This window comes from Castanea sativa, chromosome 6 (genome assembly GCF_040712315.1).
Source record: "Castanea sativa cultivar Marrone di Chiusa Pesio chromosome 6, ASM4071231v1".
NCBI lineage: Eukaryota > Viridiplantae > Streptophyta > Magnoliopsida > Fagales > Fagaceae > Castanea > Castanea sativa.
The window spans coordinates 46,057,218-46,078,530 of NC_134018.1; the positions used below are offsets into that span (position 1 = coordinate 46,057,218).

Here is a 21,313-nt window from a genome sequence, read left to right on the forward strand (position 1 = left end):
CGCACCCTTAGGGTAAAATACAAAATCTCCCCTTATGTTTGGACTACAACCAAGTACCACTAAAACTTTTCAGAAATACCCCATTTGCTCATTAAGTACAAATGTTATTAAACATTGTTTGAAAATTTCTTTGCTCATGCTTCATTCTCTATATCTGCGCTCTATTTATTTTGTTCAAAAATCTTCTGTAAAAATAGTTTTTCACATTTTTTAGTGTTCGGTAGCACAAAAAAATATGGCCAACAGAAAACAATTTTTAGTCAATGGAAAACTCTAATAAAAATAAGGTTTATTTCTGTAGGTTGTTTTCCAAATTATTTTTTGGAAAACAATCTCTCTCACACACTTTGCATCTGTTATAAATATTATATTATTCTATAGTTGTGAGAAACATAATTTTTTGGCATCTTCTCTCTAATGGTAAGTTCTTTCACTTTTTCTCTAATCATATATTTTTTATTTGAATTTCAAGCTTGATTTTTTTTTTCTCTAAGAAATTTTCGGTTTGATGGATTCCAAGCAAAAGATACTTCTTTTCACACATAAAAGTGAAAAAAGAAGAAGAAGAAGAAGAAGAAAGAATGAATGAAGTAAAAAATGAAAAATTTAAACATAGTGCCTATATTACTCTAAATTGCTTTTACATGGGACAATTTATATAGTAAATTAATAATATTGTTATATAATGAATGATAATTGTTTAGAGGAGTTGCATTTGTTGGCAAATACATTATGCAGATACATTATACATTATGCAAATACATAATTAAGAATAATATTGAAGACTTGTGGTTGACTATAGAAAACGATTAGTGTACCAGCAAAAAGAGTAGACAATTAAAAGTTATTGACAACAAATTTTGATTGTATCTATTGTTAAAATTTTAGTATGAAAACCAAATTCATTCTTGGATTTTTTTTATATTGATTACATTAGTTGGTTTACCTAATACACATGTTTTAAATTATTCAAGAAAAAAAAAATTGCATACCAAACACCAGAAAACATTTTCAAGCTCATTTTCAAAGTCGTTATCAAACTCTAGAAAATGAGATAGTTTTCCAGAAAATGTTCTTTGGAAAATAAACCATTTTCTACGCTCTATTTGTTTTGGCAATAATGTTTTTCTAGAAAATGAGTCATTTTCCAAAAAAAATGTTTTCTCTAAAACTACTTCATTTTTTTTTTTTTTGTTGGTAACCTTAAATAAGTTGAAAAACAATCTTTTAACTTATCTTATTTAGCTTACAGTGAGATATAATTGTTTTCTAAAAAAAAATTAGTGGAAAAAAATTTCTAAAAATAAATCATACTTTTTATGTTGATCAAAGATAGTTTTCTTTTGACTCATTTTTTCTAATGTTAATAAACATTGAAAAACATGAAAAATTATCTTTACACAATATTTTTCATCAAAACAAACAGAATGCTAGTTACTATTTATCTATCATTGGTTAGCGACACACTTTCTTGTGCATATCAATTATCATAATACAACCACTGACTCACTGTGAGACCTTCCCAATGAAGATAAACTGTTGGAAGTAAGTAGAGAGAGCTTAAACGGTTAAAAATTTTTAAACGTGTTAACAAGTGTGCGTTTAACATTGGCTTAAAAATTCAGTTTTTTTTAATACTATTTAGCTTATTTTTACTACTATTTATTGGTTCATTGCATTTTTTGGTACTATTCATAAGTCTCACTGTACTATTTCAGTTACCTTTTAGTTTTATCTGCACTTTCAACAAAAAAAATTTTCAATTTCAATTAAATAAACCTTACTCAAAGAGATTTGAATTACCTTTGTACTTGTGACAAATCAGATATTTTCAAGAAAAAAAAAAATTAATGGCAATATGTTACCTACAGCTCATGGTGGTTTTGCATTTTACCCAAGATATAATTAATACTGCTCTTTAACACCTATAAATAGGAAAAGTTCTTATTTCAAAGCGCCCCCCCCCCCCGGGTAAATAAAGAAACCAACGCAAAGCTGAGAATATTAAAAGCCTTCTTTAATTTTTACTTCCTGATTCCTATAAATGGATCTTTGAAGGAAACAGATACTGACACATCATCATGCCCATGTGAAATCTGGCTCTTCGTCTGTACATCAATACTATGTATAGTACACACAGTACACACAGGCAGGCACACTGAATTAGATCTCACAAAAAGTTGCCAAAAAAAGTGACCCAACTACTCAAATCCCATAAGCAAGACAAATGCAAGACTCTATTGGACAGAAACTTCAGCCCCTTTCATCATCAAACACCTTCACTCCCCTCTTTCCTAAACCTACTTATTAGAAAACATAGAAGAACCCACCTCTAGAATAACGTACAAAAGTGCTTCCTGTAATGGGAAAAAGAATTGTTGGAGCTAGCAACGTAAATTCCCTGTACACCCAGCAATGTCTCTGTTGCTTACTCTGTGAAATAAATAAATAAAACCATCAAGTCAAAAAGCAATGTTTCATCAAATTTTTTTTCCATGTTAAGATGTGTTGAAAAAATTGAAACACGAAGACTTCGCCGTGTATTCTGGAGGAACCGTCGGTGTCAAATGGTGGGTACCAGTGTGATGACACAGTAGCTAGCTAGCACTATAAGCAGACAGGGTTGTAGGGTTTTTAAAACATTAACGAAAATTATGGATAATTTTAGGGTTGTAGGTCAGGTATCCTTAGTTGTTGAGACTTGAAATAGTGTAATACTGGTAGCTAGTATATATATATATATATATGGTTCCAAAAGTAAAAACAAAGAACGCGTAAATAGTGCCAATGATGTGATATTCTCTATCTCTTGCTAAATAAAATAATAATATGGTTTTGCTAAGTAATTATTAATTATTCAATTTAATTCCAGGGAGTTAGGTGCACTATATGAAATTCGAACATGCGTACAATATTTCTTACTGTGATTAATTAATATATAGTTTATTATGATTGGTGTGTAAAAAAAAATAATGTCAACAGTAAAATAAACTCTATAGTACTTATGGATGTGCAAATTGAGAACCACGTGAATGCGTTAATCACAATAGTGTATATAAGGATGTGAAGATGTCTATTCCTAGTTTTGGAAGCTTTAAATTCAATCTTGTAGATAAAGGTTGTAATTTGGTTGTTTTAGCCATAATTAACAAATTATGTTGAGACTTAGTGGTGATAAAGTTGAAAATTATCATTGGTATATGATAAAAATGGCATCAGTGAAAAACTCATAGACGAATGATATTATTCTAATTATAACATTCTTCATAAATAATTATGAAAAAAAAGTAATTATAAAAGAAAAAAAAGTAATTTTAAAAGATAAAAAACATGTCACTAACTTTATTATTTAGATTTTGGAGAGTTCAGAGAGATAAGTCTAAAACAGAACAGAATATTTTGGAATGTATGAGGAGGATAAAACGTGGGTGTGATGGATTTTGTTCATAGTAATAATACAGGTAAAAAGGCAGTTCATGTTGAGTGATGTATGTCCCTAGCTTTTGTCCCTTTTTATGTAGCTGAGGTGACCTTTAAATGTCAGTTTGCTCCCCAGGCTCCCAATTTTTTTTTCACTCTTTCAAACTCCACTATCAAATCTCTCTCTCTCTCTCCTCCTCTTAATTCAAGTCTGAACAGGCAGTTATAGTTATAACTACAGGTTTTAACTGTGGAAAAGAGGAGTCTTTTATTTACCTACAGCCTCCTCAAAAAATTAAATCTATCCTGTTATACAACAATTGAATGACAATCAGAAACTCGATTTCCTAAAAACATAACAAGTGCTCATCAGGGCAATTCATAATAAGTTATGTAAGTTTTCAATTGAATTATATATATGATGCTAAGATACCCATCAGCACGCAAGTAATAAACAATTGATCATATGTAGTGGCATCATCGCAGATTGCACAACATTTTCAAAACTAAAGCATTGTAGTTTCATCTCCTAAGCTAATAGTCTGCAACTTGTCATTTTTGTGATCACAGCTGCAAGGAAGTGGAAGATAGTGCAAAAGAAACTGATTACTTTACTCACTAGCTCAAAAGCAAATAGAAGAAAGGAAATCTCAAATCAGATGCAATGGAAATTACAATCATGTCAAAATCATTGAAAAAAAATTAAGCTTTTCATTTCATTCAAGATCTCAAAATATAGTACCTCTGCCTGCTATCTATAAGATCAACATGAGGTATGAAAGGATCAAAGGAAAGAGAAACAAAGATCAAAGATTCTCTCATCATTCACTCGATTAGGCCCATAATAAAATTGCACTCACTTCACATTAATTAGGTGTATCACCAAGCCTGAGCTCAAGATCCAAGCCCTCCATGGTGCTAGGGTTAAGCACTTCAATGACTTCTGATTGAAGATGGTATCTATCATCTGAAAATGGCTTGAGAACAAAAGACAGTGAAGAAACAGCAGTCCTAGGTTTCTTGCAACTAGCTGCCTCATCCCCACAAGACCCAGTTGGTCTATTTTGGCTAACAAACGAATTCATGCCCACGGACAAGTCAGTTTCAACATAATCACCATCATAACCTAGACCGACAGAATCTTCTTGATCCCTTTGATTCTTTCCCACTTCAGGATTTGGTTCTGAGATACTCAAAAGTCCAACCCTCACAGGATTTGACCAAGATTGAACACTACTAGAACACGAATAAGCAGACTTAAAAGTGTGTTCACTAGGGCAAGATTTAGAGACCAGATTGTGACTCAATTTGCTGTTAATCTCAGTTGAAAACTGACCTTCCAATGACTTATGGAGGGGTTCATTGGAGGGGCTAAGAGATTGTTTGAGCCTAGCTCTATCTCTTCTATGAATATTCATGTGGCCACCTAGGGCTTGTGCAGACCGGAATTCTCTATTACAAAAACTGCAAGTATAAGATCTTGAAGGCCAAACACATCCACCAAGAGTCCCAGCTGAGTCTTCTGCAAAAGCCTTCTCTTCCCATGAGCTGCTGTTAAAAGAATTCATTGAAGGTGGAAAATGTGACTGCAAGACTTGTTTCCTCCTCGTCCACATCCAATAAGGTGCTTGCTCCATCACTCTTCTTTGAAACAAGATAGATAAAAAGGAACGAATGGGTGTTTTTGATGGAAGGGTTTGAGCTTTCTTCAAGAGTGAAATATAGTTGGGGGTTCAGGAATATGTATGAATATATGTCTCTTCTGTATTAATTCATAATGAATACATGAAAGCAATTTGAGAATACATGAGGAAGAGAAGAAAAGCTCAGCTGAAAAGGTCCTGTTACCAGCCTTTGCGTTTTGGGTCTGCTTTCCTTTGTCTTTGTCTCTTGCGTTGAAGCTAAACTGTTGGTTTTTAGCTGGTTTGCTACACAGTCGTTGTTCTATGTATTATTTCGGCAATTTTTAGAGGGGTCCTACTTTAGCAACTGTCATGCATTTGATTTGATCACATGCTTGAAATAACTAACAGTTATAAATGTGAGAAACATATTATGATTCAATCACTGTAACTCTGAATATTTATTCAGCAGAAAAAAAAAAAATCACTGTAACTCTGAAGCTGCGACTAAGATTAGATGTGCGGATTAGTTTCAAATACAAGCCTAACAACATAAAAACCATTTCGTGCATTTTAGTCTTTTGCTATTGGATAAAAAATCTTTTTTTAACTTCCGCTTTTATAGACAGGATAAAAAATAATTACTCTTACAATGAATGCCTAAATTAATAGAAATAATTAATTCCTTTTCCCATCTTCAACCACCAATCCCTTATAAAATAAGAGGAGATTTTAATTAAAACAGCAAGGGTCACTTGTACGGAGGCCATGAAACAAATTCTTCTGCTCATGAAGGCATGTGTATGACACAGAAAAATAGACCAAACTAGACGAGCAGCTAACTTTAAAGATTGGCCCAACATGTCTAGCCTAACATTAAATGGTAGTAATGGTAATTCATATATAGGTTATTGTCATTTCCCGAATCTCTACTTATTTTGCACAAGTGCAATTGGTTTCTCACTGGAAAAGATTCTATTCATTCTGTTCATCACTAGATAAACAAATGATTAAAGCATGTTTGCATGATAGGCGTAAACTTGATTTAGTCACTTCAAAACTTTTCCTTGTCTATGTAGTGAACGTGTTCAGAATCTTTAGTATTTTCCTTCCATATCACGTCAAGTTAACAAGTCAAATAAGGCATTTTAACACACATTCTCTCTCTCTCTCTCTCTCTCTCACACACACACACACACACACACACACACAGGTGGCTTATAATATCCTTTCTTATTCAGTCCATTTTTAATATTGCGTCATTGAAAAGAAAAGGTTCTACAATAGTCATAAGAAAACTCTAAAGCACACTATAAATACAATCCATTTACAAATCATGCGCGTCTTAATTTGACCAAAACTATTCTTCCGAATATAAAACAATTTTAGTTCTTTGACAACGGCTTAGATCATAAACAACTAACATTATTATTGAGACTTTATAAAAGAAAATGGAATTGGTACATCATGAAAAAAATATAATGTATTTTTTTTTTTACATTATAATGTACCTTCTAAAAAAAAAAAAAAAAAAAAAAAATATATATATATATATATATATGTATAATGTAAATATTTGGGAGCTTATAACAGAAGAAACACAAATTAAAGAAATATATAATTTTACTAGATACTCATAATCTTTTATTAATCTTTTTAAAAATGGAAGTAAAATTGGTATTATACTTTTCAATAAACAAATGAATGTCCTTATTTTTTTTTTAAGAATAATGCTTAAAAGTGAATGAAATGGAATGAACATTGCTCTCGTAAACATTCCATTATTTCCTACTAAAATATCAGAGAAATGAATTGTAGTTGATAGATGAAAATAAGCTTGAATTTGTGCGTTAATTAATAACTATGATCAAGAAAGAAAGGATCCAAATTAAGGTATATGGGAAATGAGGAGATGTTATCCAAGATCACAATAAACGATAGGAAATTGGAATTAACATGGCAGTTAAAAACTTTGAAGCAACTGATATATTAGCCCTTGTAGTGGTACTTAACCTTTTAACAAGGATGAGGTATTGGGTTCATTTCGTGGAACAAGAGGATAGGGAATAATAGTTCCTTGTGGTGTATGATGGATCAATTGATTGTATGGCTAACGTGAACATGAGCACCTGCTCAAATAAAATAAATAAATAAATAAGGCATTGGTGTGATGCATACCAAAAAATAGTGTATGATCCCCTTTTCGGGAATAAATTTGATTGAATTTTCTAATAATCAATACCTACCTTAATCATTGAATGAAATTTGGTTTATAATGGGACTTGATACTTTATATATATATATATATATATATATATATATATAAGATATAAATTCTAGTCATTCCAGTTAGTTTAATTGGTAAAATCTCTGATAGTTGAATAAGATATTTGAGGTTTAATCCCTAACTATACAAAAAATTAATTGGTGTCTTGGTCTGATGATAAGAGCTATTATCAAGAGCGAACGACATAAGTTGAAACTCTAAAAAATAGAAAAAGAAAGAAAGAAAGAAAGAAAGATAGGGCTTTATACTTGATAGCACGTTATGGGTGACCATTATCCTAAATTCATGCTGTTGTGAAAATTGTGAGGTAACTATTAATACCATAGGCAGGAATTTAGGGAACATGTCTATTGGACCCACACTTAGGTAGACTGATATGGTTTGATTGAGCTAAAATCTTGCTCGAACATTCTAAGCAATAAATCATTAACTCCTTAATGATTTGTATCAGTGCTTTTCATTCAAAGTGGCATGTCACAGAGTTTTGAATGTTGGGTTACTACCTATTTGGTAGTTAAGTAGTTATGAAAGATGAAAGTATTAGTATGAATAAGTCTAGTGCCACAGGCTGTTTTACAACTTTGTTACATAGCAAATTCGTGACACTAGACTTATTTTATTGGTATTTCCCGTAATCATTCAAATTTAAAATGGACTAGAACATGATGACAATTTCAGATAGAGCAATAAATTATTATTAGCTCCTTAACAAAATTCCTTTTTATTCCAAGGTATTGATCACCAAAATTTACTGTATTAGTTATTTGACATAGACTTTTCTTGGATTTTGTTCTAACCTTCACTTCTGCCATTGTGGGGTTGTACCTGCAGACCGAAAAGATGCGCTAGGGGAGGTTCCTTTTAATTAATGGACAAAAGCCATTACCTTGAAATTAAAAGCATCTATATTTGAAACCAAATGGAATGAGAATGCTTGGTCAAGATTGCATAATTCCAAAAACTTAAACAATCATAGAAGAGACTTGAATTATATATAGTCTATATCAAAATGCATGTCATGATTGACCGCTGAAGACTGTTTAGGCCTTATTTCATACTTGTATACTTCATAAACTGTCTTATACAGATAGATTCTATCTACAATGTCTTCTTTCTCAACTTGTGGAACAAGGAAATTTGAAACAAACACTATGTCTACACAGTACTTATTACTTGATTAGAAAACAACAAAATGGTTGATTAAACAATGAGTTCTCATGTAGTTAATAATGAACCAATAATGAAGTGTAAGGAACAATTGGACGTTTTTGCCGACTGAGGGATTGAGTGGGGTTTGCTATTCGATACGACATGACACTTGGTGACTGAAACTACATAAAAAAGTTTAGTAGACATTACATTACTACAATTAAAGAAAGAGAATTTATGAATAAGATAAAGATATATATGTATATATATGATTTTATAATTAAATTCATTTATTATTATTATGTTTGCTTTTACGCAAACAAAAATAATTGTTTATTTATTTATTTATTATATATTTTGTGAGTTCTTCACTTGAGAAATTGAGTCATTGTCAAATGGTTCTTTACTTCAGATTGAGATTAGGTGCAATACCCAATCCAAACCCCTTCACTTCTTCTCACCTGATGTCATGTATAATAGCTATTGAAATAATTTTGAAAATCAAAATGGAATGATTGTTTGGATCAAGTTCAATTATGAACCACACTGTTTTTCAAGTCTAGCTAGTTATACAACTTTAACAATTTTGATGCAAATCACAATTGAACTATTGAATGGTCAGTTGGATCGATTAATATAATCCATGAATCAAACCAGACACACAATTGAGATTTAAAAAAAAAAAAAAAATCTCTACTTTACAATAATGTGTTCAAAACTTGTAATAAAGAGATGGGTCCTACTAGTGTATTACAAATTTAAAACTCCATAAACTCTATATTGTGTACAATTAATTTTTTTTTAATTTGAATTTATTTGTTGTATATATGATATAATTATTTGTACAATTGACCTTGATCATTTTGATATTTACAGCAAGTAGATAGATAAAATCAATAGATAACATAAATAAAAAGTTATCATGGATTTTACTTTGAAGTACCCAACCCACATCATCACAAAACAATCAAATTTGTAAAGGATTTTTTTTTTTTTGAGAAAAAAATTTGTAAAGGATATGAGTTTAAATAATGTTTATAATTAAGTAACGCTCTAATTATAGAACAAAGTTTGTTGATATTTTTTTGAGAAACAACTTGAAACTTTATTGGAATTGGTTCGCCAAATTGGCTATATCATGTTTATAATTAAGTAACGCTCTAATTATAGAACAAAGTTTGTTGATATTAGTGTCATCACCTTAATTGCTTAAACATAAAACTTTATTATTATTATTTATTAAAACATAGTTTATGAATATTTATGAGGTATCATTCTAGTTATATTCTCAATTAATTGTGAAAGCACGGATTTGTGTTAAAACCCAAGAGAGCTTGTTTAGACCCCAAATTAAAAGATTTGGTTAGATTGTTTTTACTCTTACTTAATCAAAATGCGGAACAAGAGTAAATGAGTGCAAAGAACCGATACTACTCTAGTGCATAAACATGAACAATAAACAATAAATAGAAAGCACAAGAGTAACGGAAAAGAACACAAGATAACACCAAGACGTATTATCGAAGAGAAAATCGAAGAATTCGGCGAAAAACCTCTCCGCGACCCTCCAAGTTGAAATCGATCCACTAAAGAATAAAATTGGAGTATACAAATAATAAAAGACCTTCCAAGCCTAGTTTACCTAATGTAATTGAACCCTTCAAGCTCTTGCTACTAACTGGCTTCTTGGAACCTTATCTTTTCTAACTTTTTGGATCCCGCAATATGCCTGATTGCATCCGCCAAGCCTCATCGGCTTCTTTTGACAAATCCCTAAAACTTTCTAAGCTCCAAAACATTCTCTACACTCTAAAAATGTGTGGGTTGTGTTTAGGTACAAATCTCCTCTCAAGGTATGATAATGAAAGACGGAAGGAGAAGAGACTACAATGATTTCTCACTAAGGATGAGTAACTCTCTCTCTAAAAGATGGGTGTGTTGTATTGTAGAAAACCTATCTAGGGTTTTTCTCTCTAAATGGCCCCATACATTTGTGGGTAATGAGGATATATATAGTATGGGTGAAGGGTAAGAAAGTCACACTTAAAATCCTCTAGGCAGGGAGTTTCGCGGGTATCTTGTGGGAAGACCTTACCCACGAGACACTCGCGAAATATTTCTCTAGGCTGGCACGACTCTTCAGCTTCCAGCATATGCTTCTTACGTGGCTCTTTTGCGAGTAGGCTTCTCGTGAGACACTTGCGAAATCCACTTGTTTATCTTATACATGCTCGATTCTTCACCAACTTAATATTAAACCCAATACAATAAAATCCCACAAAATATAATAAGCAAAATTAAAACAAATACAACACTTTTTGTCATGGGATAAAGCCAACATAAACCATAGTTGTAAATCACAACTTTACAAATTGCATTCATAAAACACTAAAATTTATTTATTTCAGTTTATACTATATTAAGAAAATTTTTAAATAGCCATAGAATGAATAGATCAAAAAAGAATAGAATGGAATGAAATATATATGATGTATTTTATTTTTTGATATCTTTTGAAGTTTATAGGAGAATGAATGGGAAGAAAATAATTATATATAATTTTATTATTAATTAAAATCATTTTTTATTTGTGTTTTTTTTTCTTCCTCAAAATAGATGTAAAATTGGATTTTCATCTCTATTTCATTAAAGAAGACAGTATTCTTCTAAAAGGAGGAATGGTTAGGTCATTTCATTTCCTCCTAACTATTCAATTTCTTCCTATCAAACTCTCAAATAAAGCAATGGATGAAACATTCTTAAAAAAATTCATTTCAATACATTATATTTAATTGTTTTCTCTCTTCCCAAAGGAAACTGATAGAATTGCCTGATTTTTGAACTTTTTTTTTTTTTTTTTTTTTGAGAAACTTGAACCATGATTGTTAAAGCTATATGCATATACGATAAATTGACCGATTATATTAAACAAAAAAAAAGTACAGACAATTTCATAAATGTCATTATAATGTCATGCATACGATCAAACTACAAAACGTAGGCACTAATTGATGCCAAGTTTAGTTTAGTTTAGTTTTAACTGTCCATCATTTTCGGTTTTAAAAGTCAATGTTTTGAAAGAGGCACTAATTGATGCCAAGTTTTTAGCTAAGTGCCCCTGCCTTATCATGATTAAATTTATATTAGTTTCCCCATAAACAGGCATAAGCTTTCAAACAAAATTTCAGTGAGTATCTTTCAAGGAATAGCATCTTGTTCATTTCAACTAATGAAAACAACACATTTAACCTATTAACCTAGATTAATATTTTAGAGAATTTTAGTGTAACCCAACATGGAATTCTTAAAATAAATAAACTATATTTTATCATGTCAACAACAATTCAAATAATTAAAAAATATTGAAAATTAATGTTTGTTTAAATATTAATGAACTCACAAAATCCAATCCACTTGATTCAAAATGGATGGATAAGATTTTGAAAAATTCATGGAAAGTTACTTTAAGAATTTTAGAAAATCTTAATGTCATATTATTTAAAATTTTTAAATGTCATGACATGGATACACTTTAAATGATATATAATACATTGAATCAATAATCCAAATAGTTGTCCAATTTTGTGCCAAGTGTCTTTTTAGTGCGTGTATCTATATTTTATACTCTCTCTGTCTCACTTTGTTTGTCTTGTTTGAAAAGTCAAATTTAAAAAAAAAACATTATTTATTGTCTTGTCTGCTTTATAAAAATATATAAGTTTACAAACCTACCCTTAAATAATTAATTTATTAGCTTTTTAAAAAAAGAGTAATTTTTAATGAGGCAACTAAAAAGGTGCCCCAATTAGATTGATTTTAAAAAAAAATATTAGTTAGTTTTCTTTTCAAATAGTTTTGAAAATAAAAGGGGTATAATAGGAATATTAGTAAATTAATAACTTTTATTTTTAGAAACAAGACAATATTTTGGGACATCTCAAAATAGAATAGATGACAAACAAAGTGGGACGGAGAGAGTACTATTTATAAGAGGATCTATCTTTTTGGGCTGGACTTTTATATGGTTCAAAAATACCCTTAAACCTTACGTTTAATCGAGAAAAAAATTGAAGATAATCTAGTAAAAATATATCTCCAACAAATGCCTACAAAATAGGAAATTCTCCTACTAATCCATATCTTTAAAATAAATTTATCCAATTTTTTTTTATATAGAAAAAAGAGGAAATTATGACACTATCCAAAAAGCGTGTGATGAGACTAGTGTGTGTGTAAATATATTATTAGATGGTTTTGGAAATAATGTAACAAGTGGATACGAAAGAGTTTCATTCTTTATTTTGAATATTTTCACAGAGATAAAATACCCCCTCTTATAAGAGTGATAAGATTTTTTTGGGTAAATTACATATTTGGTCCCTATCCTTTATATTATATTTCAATTTAGTCCATAACCTTTCAATGACGTGTCAATTTAGTCTCTACTATTATCTTTTGGATGGAAAAGTCCGACTTGTCAAACAGCCTAAATAAAAAAAAAAAAAAATTGCCACATCAACCGCCACCTAGACTAACATATTAGTTATTTATTTATTTTTTTTTATTTGGGCAGAGAACACGCCAGTTAAAAAAAAAAACCCAAATAAAATCTTTTTAATTTGATTCAGAATTTTGTTTATTTCATTAAACAGGGTCAATCACAGTCCCATGTAAAACACTTCCTAAAATCCAAAATCTCTTCTCCTCCCTTCTGGCGGCGCCTTCTCCTTCCTTCCAGCGGCGCTAGGTTCATCCCTCTCTCTCTCTCTCTCTCTCTCTCTCTCTCTCTCTCTCTCTCTCTCTCTCTCTCTCTCTCTCTCTCTCTCTCTCTCTCTCTCTCAGTAATCCAACAACAACAAAACATTCCCAAAATCATTCTTTATCCAACAAAATGATTCATTTTGATTGTGACATAGGTTTTATACAACAAAATCATTCTACACTTAAGGGGAAAAAAATCCAATGAATTCATATGAAGACAAATAATTTATTCAAACAATTGGGTATCAAGAAAATTTTATTTAAACCAAGAAAAGTTCAAACACATCTGTACACAAAACAAGATAAAAAAGAGAATACAGCAACTCAAATCTATCTACAAAAGACCAAGAGGCCTCCTCTGATGCCAACTTTCTTTGCTCTGCCACAATAACAGGTAGGATCTGCAAATCTTTAAAAAAGAGCAGTAGCTTTGCATAACTTTCAAAAAAGAGCAGGTAGGATGACTACCTAAATCCAAAGCTCCTTAAGGCTAAATAAAGCTTCTCTTACAGCAAGCAAAATGATCGTTGTTTTATGAGATAAGTCTAGCTAAAGTCATAGCCAAGTAAGAGGTCTGCCATTTCTTGCTTTACACAAAATACCACCTCTGTCTTCCTTTGTTGCTCCTATATCCACGAGTATAGAATTGATTGAAAATCTGGAAAAAAAAAAGTGTCATAAAAAAGTGTCACAGCAGATCGGCGATATTACCAGGAAGAGAATACCAAAAGACAGAGATATTACAAGCAAATCGGCGACTCCATCAGCCCTCAGATCAGCGAATCCGTCAACCTTCAGATCTAGTCGTTGTCGTCAGTCATCACCTTTGGTATAATTTCTAGCCACCGTAGTGCATCACCTTTTTCTCTAGAGGACCAAACATGAAGCAATCGTGACTGTGAGAAAGACATTTTTGTTGTTTATTGAGGAAAATGATTTTTTGTTGTTGATAGACGTGAGTTAGGTATTCACTTATTGATTTTTGGTGTAAATGCACTTTCAATCTCTACATTTTGACCCGATTTCTATTTTGGTCCCTACATTTTATTTTTACTACTTTTAGCCCCTAAACCAATTAACGCGTAACGTTTAAGTCCTTACCGTCACTCAACTAACAAAAAATGCTGATGTGGCTAACAGCACAGTAAAATAATAATTAAAAAATCTATTTTAGCATTAAAAATTTCCACGTCAGCATTTAAATTAATTTTAATTAAATAAAAAAATTAAAAACAAAAATTTACATGAATTGAACATGAACATGAACATCAAACCCAGCAGCAACATCAAACCCAGAATCAAAGAACATGACCTACAGGAAAAAAAAATGAATATCACCAGATCAAAGAGCATGAACAAGATCAAACACAGGAAAACTCACACGAAACCACACCAAAACCTACAACAACAAACCCACACCGATCATCCGATCAAACCCAGTCAAACCCACCAACGATCACCGATGAGAAATCCCAGATCCCAGCAAACCCAGTCGAACCCAGCACCCACCATCTCTTTCTCTAAACCCAAATCTGATCAAACCCAGCACAAAAACGAAAAGCCAGCAACCCCAGTGGTGGCGGCAAGTCGAACTCTCCCTCTTCGTCGATGCCGTCGAAGCACTTGAACAAATCACACAAATCAACAATCACCCTAGCAAACCCATTATTTTGGCACCCAAACGATCAAACTCCGATCTCCATAGAACCCACACGATCAAAACCCCATCGGAACGAAACCCATGCGATATCCATATACGCTGGTCAAAACTCCGATCTCCACAAAACCCACGTGATCAAAACCCCATCGAAACGAAACCCACGCAATCAAAACCCGATCTCCATATACACCGATCAAAACTCCGATCTCCACAGAACCCACGCTGATCAAAACTCCATCGGAACCCACCCGATCTCCTTCTGCCAATCAAAACCCCATCTGAACCCACCCAAAAGCTGTATGAGTTCGCAAAAATGGCGCTGATAAAGATATTCGCGCACCCATCATTGGCCTCGACAACGATGCCGAAATTGGTCACTACATCGGGATCGATGTATGTTCGATTGGAATAGCCCAATTAAGAGAAGCTTGGGAGAGCCTAAGTCAGAAGAAGCCTTACCCTTCTGAATTCTTTCACTTTGACCCTTGCTTGGTCTGTCTGTCTTCTTCTTCTTCTTCTCTCTTTCTCTTTCTCTTTTGCTATTAGTTTTGGTTATTGGGTTTTAGTGTTTGTCGTTTTGGTAACTGGGTTAGGTTCAGTTGCGATGGATCTGTTAGTGAGTTTTGAAAAAATTTGGGTTTGTTAGTGAGTTTTGATTTTGATGCATATGGAATAATTTTGTTATTATTATTTTTTATTTAATTAAAATTAATTTAGATGCTGACGTGGCAATTTTTTAATGCCAAAATAGATTTTTTAATTATTATTTTATTGTGCCGTTAGCCACGTCAGCATTTTCTGTTAATTGGGTGACGGTAAGGACTTAAACGTCACGCGTTAATTGGTTTAGGGACTAAAAGTGGTAAAAATAAAATGTAGGGACCAAAATAGAAATCGGGTCAAAATGTAGGGACTAAAAATACATTTACGCCTTGTTATTTTTTTTTCTAATTTAAAATTATTTTGAAATTTCATCAAATAAAATTACAATTGCTGACATGTTAGTCTAGGTAGTAGTTGATATGGCAACAATTTTTTATTTTTATTTTTATTTAAGTAGTTTGATACATTAGACTTTTTCATCTAATAGATAACAGCAGAAATTAAATTAACACGACATTAAAAGGTTAGGGACCAACTTAAAACAATTAAAAGATTATGGACTAAATTGAAATCTGGTGTAAATGATAGGGACCATTTATATAGTTTACCCGATTTTTTATTTATTTTTTATGGTGGAGTGATACTGATAAGATCGTTATTAATATATATATATATATATATATTTTTTTTTTTTGAGGATCCGATTGTTATTAATTAATGTTACTAGAATAAAATAATTTTAGTGGTGCTTTATTTCAACTTTGCCTTGATATTGCAGATGCAGATGCTCTTAAATGGGCTCGCAGGATTGGCCATAGGGTGACAAGTGACAACTTTAATTCCACCCGCTAAAACCGAGGAGACCTAACGTTATAAGGCTTTTCTTGGGTTTGTTGTAGTTGAAGGGCCCACTTAAAATCTTAGCCTCTCATGTTGGAGAATGTTTAACTTGCTGGTTTAATCCAAGCCCAAACAAAGGCTTAAATAACAAATCTGGTCAAATCGAGTCCAGAATAGGACAGAGGCCTTAATCATAGTCATACTGCCGAGTGCCCACTTGCCACTTCTAGGGCCCAATCCAATAAACACTTTGTCATAATATTTAGTGTTCATCCAAAAATATATAAGTAAATCTTGTCGATAGAAATGTGGTGCGAAATTGACTCAATTTCTCTGGTGCCCACATAACTTAATACACGCAACCATTTAATTCAATTGTTATAATAATTGAAAAAAGGGAATTTAAATCAAATAATATTATTAAGAATTTAAGAAATGCAACTCTTCAATGGGTTGCAAAAAAAAAAAAAAGGCACAAAATAATATTGATCTCTCAAGGGGTAGTGTTACATAAATTCTTTATCTTGTTCATAAATTATCTTTCTTTACTAGTAGTAATGTAATGTCTACTAAACTTATTTATCTATTTTTCTATTAATCTTGGAAAACACAACTTATTTATCTATTTTTCTATTAATCTTGGAAAACACTTTACACTGGTGTAAGTGCTTTCCAAGATTAATAGATAAATGGTATGCAAATACCTGATCTTCAATGTTGAAGATGGAGGTAAGTAGGTCTCTTTCCCTTCTTTTCATTGGTTTTTAATATAGTGAAATATTATGGCAAAAATGCAAAACTAATCTTCTAACTTTCACTCTTTTTCATTTCAGTCATCTAACTTTCAGTTTTATCAATTCAATCCTCTAACTTTCAATTTTTGTCAATGCAGGATTCCATTAAATCCCAGTTATGGGTTGCCGTAAATGTCATTGAAACAACGCCTTTTTTTTTTTTTTTTTTTTTTTTAAATTCGGAATTAAAAGAAAAAAAGAAAAATTTGCAAAAAGAAGAAGAAGAAGAAAACTTCCCCTGAAATCAAAACCAACTTCATAGTGCTGGTCGGGCCTCAGCGGCTCACGGTGGACTATCTCTGGGGAGATCGGAAAAAACCCACCTCGAGAAGGAGGTTCTTGAAGCCTGTGGTCGACGTTGACGGCGATTTCGAGCTTGATTTCCAGGGTTTCAAGGACAATGACGAGTCTGGTATTGATGAGGAAGATGAGGTCCTTTTTTTTTTTTTAAACATATTTTTCTTTTAATTCCGAAATTCAAAAAAAAAAAAAAAAAGGAAAACGACGTCGTTTTAGTGACATTAACAGTAGCCTATAACTGGAGTTTAACGGAATTCTACATTGACAAAAAATGAAAATTAGAGGATTGAATTGACAAAACCGAAAGTTAGAGGACTGAAATGTGAAAGGCCAAAAACGTATTGACCCCTTGTGATAGATTAAGTTGATTAATTAGTCAAGTTTATTAATTAATCAAATTAGCATGCAAACACGTGGTAGCACAAATAAATCACCAATAAACTAAAGTATGCAGTGGAAATTAAATGACACGGTGATTTGTTTACGAATGGGGAAAACCTACACGGCAAAAAACCCACCAAGTGAATTTAAGGTCACCGCTCCCGAAATTCCACTATTATCACAACAAGCGGTTACAAGTAAAGGAATCCCAAGTACCTTACCAACCTACAGTTGAACCCTTACCCCAATACCCAATTGGACTTGTTCTGTAGTGACAATTTCTCCTTTCAATGCACGGCTCCCAAGTACGTGACTAACCAATTGCATAGATCCCAGTACGCGACTTCAATCACCTTTGCACGAATCCCAGTACGTGACTAACTCCACAGCAACCCCTTGATTGTTGTAGTTGATTTGCAGCAGCTTCACATAGAAACACCAACAAGATCTTCAATGTTGGTGTAAGAGACTTTGCTTGGTCACAAAACCCAAGGGCATACAAGAAATGCAGCAAGAACTCTTTCTTTTGTAGGAGGAGGTTAGGGTTTCAAAAAGAAAACCTTATGAAACTCTCTAGGGTTAGGTTTTTCTTTTTCCACCTCCTTTAAATAGGAGCTTAATGGGCTCTCCTATTCCAAATAGGTTTACACAAATCTTGGGCTTTCCTAGTCCAATAAGAATTATAAAAACCCATAAACAAATAGCCTTTTAGAGTAAAAACGTTGCTGGCTATAATTTGAAACCCGTAAGCTCGATCGATTGGGATATCTGTCGAGCTTTAATGAATCTCGACAGATCGAGCTTCTGTCGAAGAGGTGCAGTTTGCACTTTTCTTGAGTAGTTCTTGAGTAATCTTCATGTTTTCAATTTAACCACTTGTAATGATCATCTTGAACCTACTTAGATTTACCCAAATACAAGTAAAATGTGTTTTGTCAAAGAATATGCCAATTACATAAAAATATGTCCCCAACAATCTCCCCCTTTGGCAATCCGTGACAAAACTACAATAGTACATTGAATGTCCTAGAATACATTCTACTCAAGATTACAGAATAAATAAGCCTAGTCTAAAAGATCTGAACCTTGGAAGTTGCTGCAAGAAGAAGGTTCGGAATCTTGACTTGGCTTTAACTTGTCTTTCCTGAAAGGCACTAAACAAAACACATCAAGGTACAATGTGGACAACAATGACAAGTTAAATAAATAAGAAACATGAGTATAAAAAGAGAAAAGAAACAACACACGTGAGATAACGAGTGAAACACATAAAAGAAACAACACATGTGAGATAAAGAGTGAAACACATATATCATCACATATACCACTTGATAAGCATCATGTATGTAAAAATGGTTACAAAACCAAAAGATACACAACAAAAAAATATATCAATATCAATGTGTATCAAACTAACTCTCCCCCTAAGTTAGTTACAACAAAAATTTTCTTTCCTTTAACATGAAGTTCTCCGCTTAAATCTATTACTCCCCTTGAGGAATGACATTTAATTCTCAAATTTCTCCCCCTTTTTGACACGATTGTCAAAGGGCATAAAAAACCAAAAGACTTGACCAGAGAAAGACAGAAAATAGATATAGAGGGAACGAGGAGAACAAGAAACCATAGACCTACAAGAGAAAGAAAAACAAGATGCTATGGACACAAAGGAAAAAAAATGCAAAACAAAGAAAAATGAAATGCATGCAAAGGTATCTTGATCAATCAAGAGGTGTCGAGAATCTATCGAGAAGAAGCCAACCTCGATGGATCGAGAAGCTATCGAGGAGACAGGAGATATCTCGATCGATCCACCTTGCTATTGAGAGGTGTCGAGATTGCGATAAGATGCAACTGAAGAGCTCGACAGATAAGCCAGGTATTGAGAGGTATCGAGAAGGTTTTGAGATGACTTAAAAACAGTTTTTCGAGAAGGGAAAAACACAAACATGAATGCAATCACGCATGCAACTCAACCAAAGATCCAAACACATATTAGACTCTCAAAATCATCTCTCAACAACAATTTTAAGCACAGGGATCTCAAAATACACACTCACACACTAAACAAGTCTAACAGATTTTATATTTCAAAAACAAGTCAAAGCATACATCAACACATGTAAACCTTGTGATGGCCAAATCACACTGTACCTGCACATATATCAAAGATAGCAAAGTATATTGCGTGTTGTGTGTGAAAACATCGCAAGATTGCATAAGTGTTTCTATGTTATGACGATTTGAGATATAAGAAAATCACTTTAACTCACACACAATCATAACTGTTTGATGGAGACTATCCTTTGAGGTACATCCTATAACTCCCACATCTCCTAGAAAAGACGCTTGCAATCATATGTAAAGCATTTTTGATCTTTTTGCTTTTATTTTCTTTGCATATTTTCTTTTTATTAAGCAAACCAAGCATGGGTATATAAAAGAGAGAAAAGAACTCTTTTTTCTGTAGGAGGAGACTAGGGTTTCAAAAAGAAAACCTTATGAAGCTCTCTAGGGTTAGGTTTTTCTTTTTCCACCTCCTTTAAATAGGAGCTTAATGGGCTCTCCTATTCCAAATAGATTTACACAAACCTTGGGCTTTCCTAGTCCAATAAGAATTATACAAACCCATAAACAAATAGCCTTTTAGAGTAAAAACGTTGCTGGCTATAATCTGAAACCCATAAGCTCGATCGATTGGGACATCTGTCAAGCTTTAATGAATCTCAACAGATCGAGCTTCTGTTGAAGAGGTATCAAGACCTGCAGTTTGCACTTTTCTTGAGTAGTTCTTGAGTAATCTTCATGTCTTCAATTTAACCACTTGTAATGATCATCTTGAACCTACTTAGATTTACTCAAATATAAGTAAAGTGTGTTTTGTCAAAGGATATGCCAATTACATAAAAATATGTCTCCAACAAAATGAAAAATAGTGAAAGTTAGAGGAACAGTTTTGCATTTTTGTCAATTATTATTTATACAGAGAGAGAAAAAAAATCCCACAAATTTAATGGCATTTTGTACTTTTTCCTCCCATGCAAAGGAATGTGAATGTTAATCTGGTTCTATCTTGCATTGGAGAAATTAATATGGTCCTTATGGTGGATCACATCACTTGTCCATCATTCTACTAAAAGACTCCCACTTGTTTAAAATTGCTTAGTCAGTAGTTAGTTTCTATTTTAAAAAAATTTATAACTTAGCAATTTTAAACACGTGGTAGTTTTTTAGTGGAATGGTAGAGAAGTGACGTGATCCATCATGAGGATTATATAATTTCTCACATTGCACGGGAATAATACTAGTTTATAGTATTTTTAGCATTTTTTTATTTGAATTATTTTTTTATATCTAATGACACGTCTATTTGTAAGACCTATGTATTAAAATTTATATTATCTAAAACATTAATCACATTTTCAAGTCTTCTTAAAAGTAGAGAAAAAAAAAAGAATTAACAAAATTTTTAAATCTAAAAACACATTTTTCAAAA

General features: G+C 32.3%; 1 protein-coding gene across 1 annotated transcript; it reads right to left on the reverse strand.

Moving 5' to 3' along the window:
- Positions 1-4,087: 4,087 nt before the first annotated feature.
- Positions 4,088-5,327, reverse strand: LOC142641487 (putative transcriptional regulator RABBIT EARS). The gene has a single exon (XM_075815928.1). It carries the CDS (start codon positions 5,055-5,057, stop codon positions 4,287-4,289), a length of 771 nt encoding a protein of 256 aa, XP_075672043.1. The 5' UTR covers positions 5,058-5,327; the 3' UTR covers positions 4,088-4,286.
- Between the last annotated feature and the right edge of the window lie 15,986 nt (positions 5,328-21,313).

Bases quoted from the DNA above. Each gene is read 5' to 3' on its own strand.
- LOC142641487 (XM_075815928.1), bottom strand. From the start codon at position 5,057: ATGGAGCAAGCACCTTATTGGATGTGGACGAGGAGGAAACAAGTCTTG.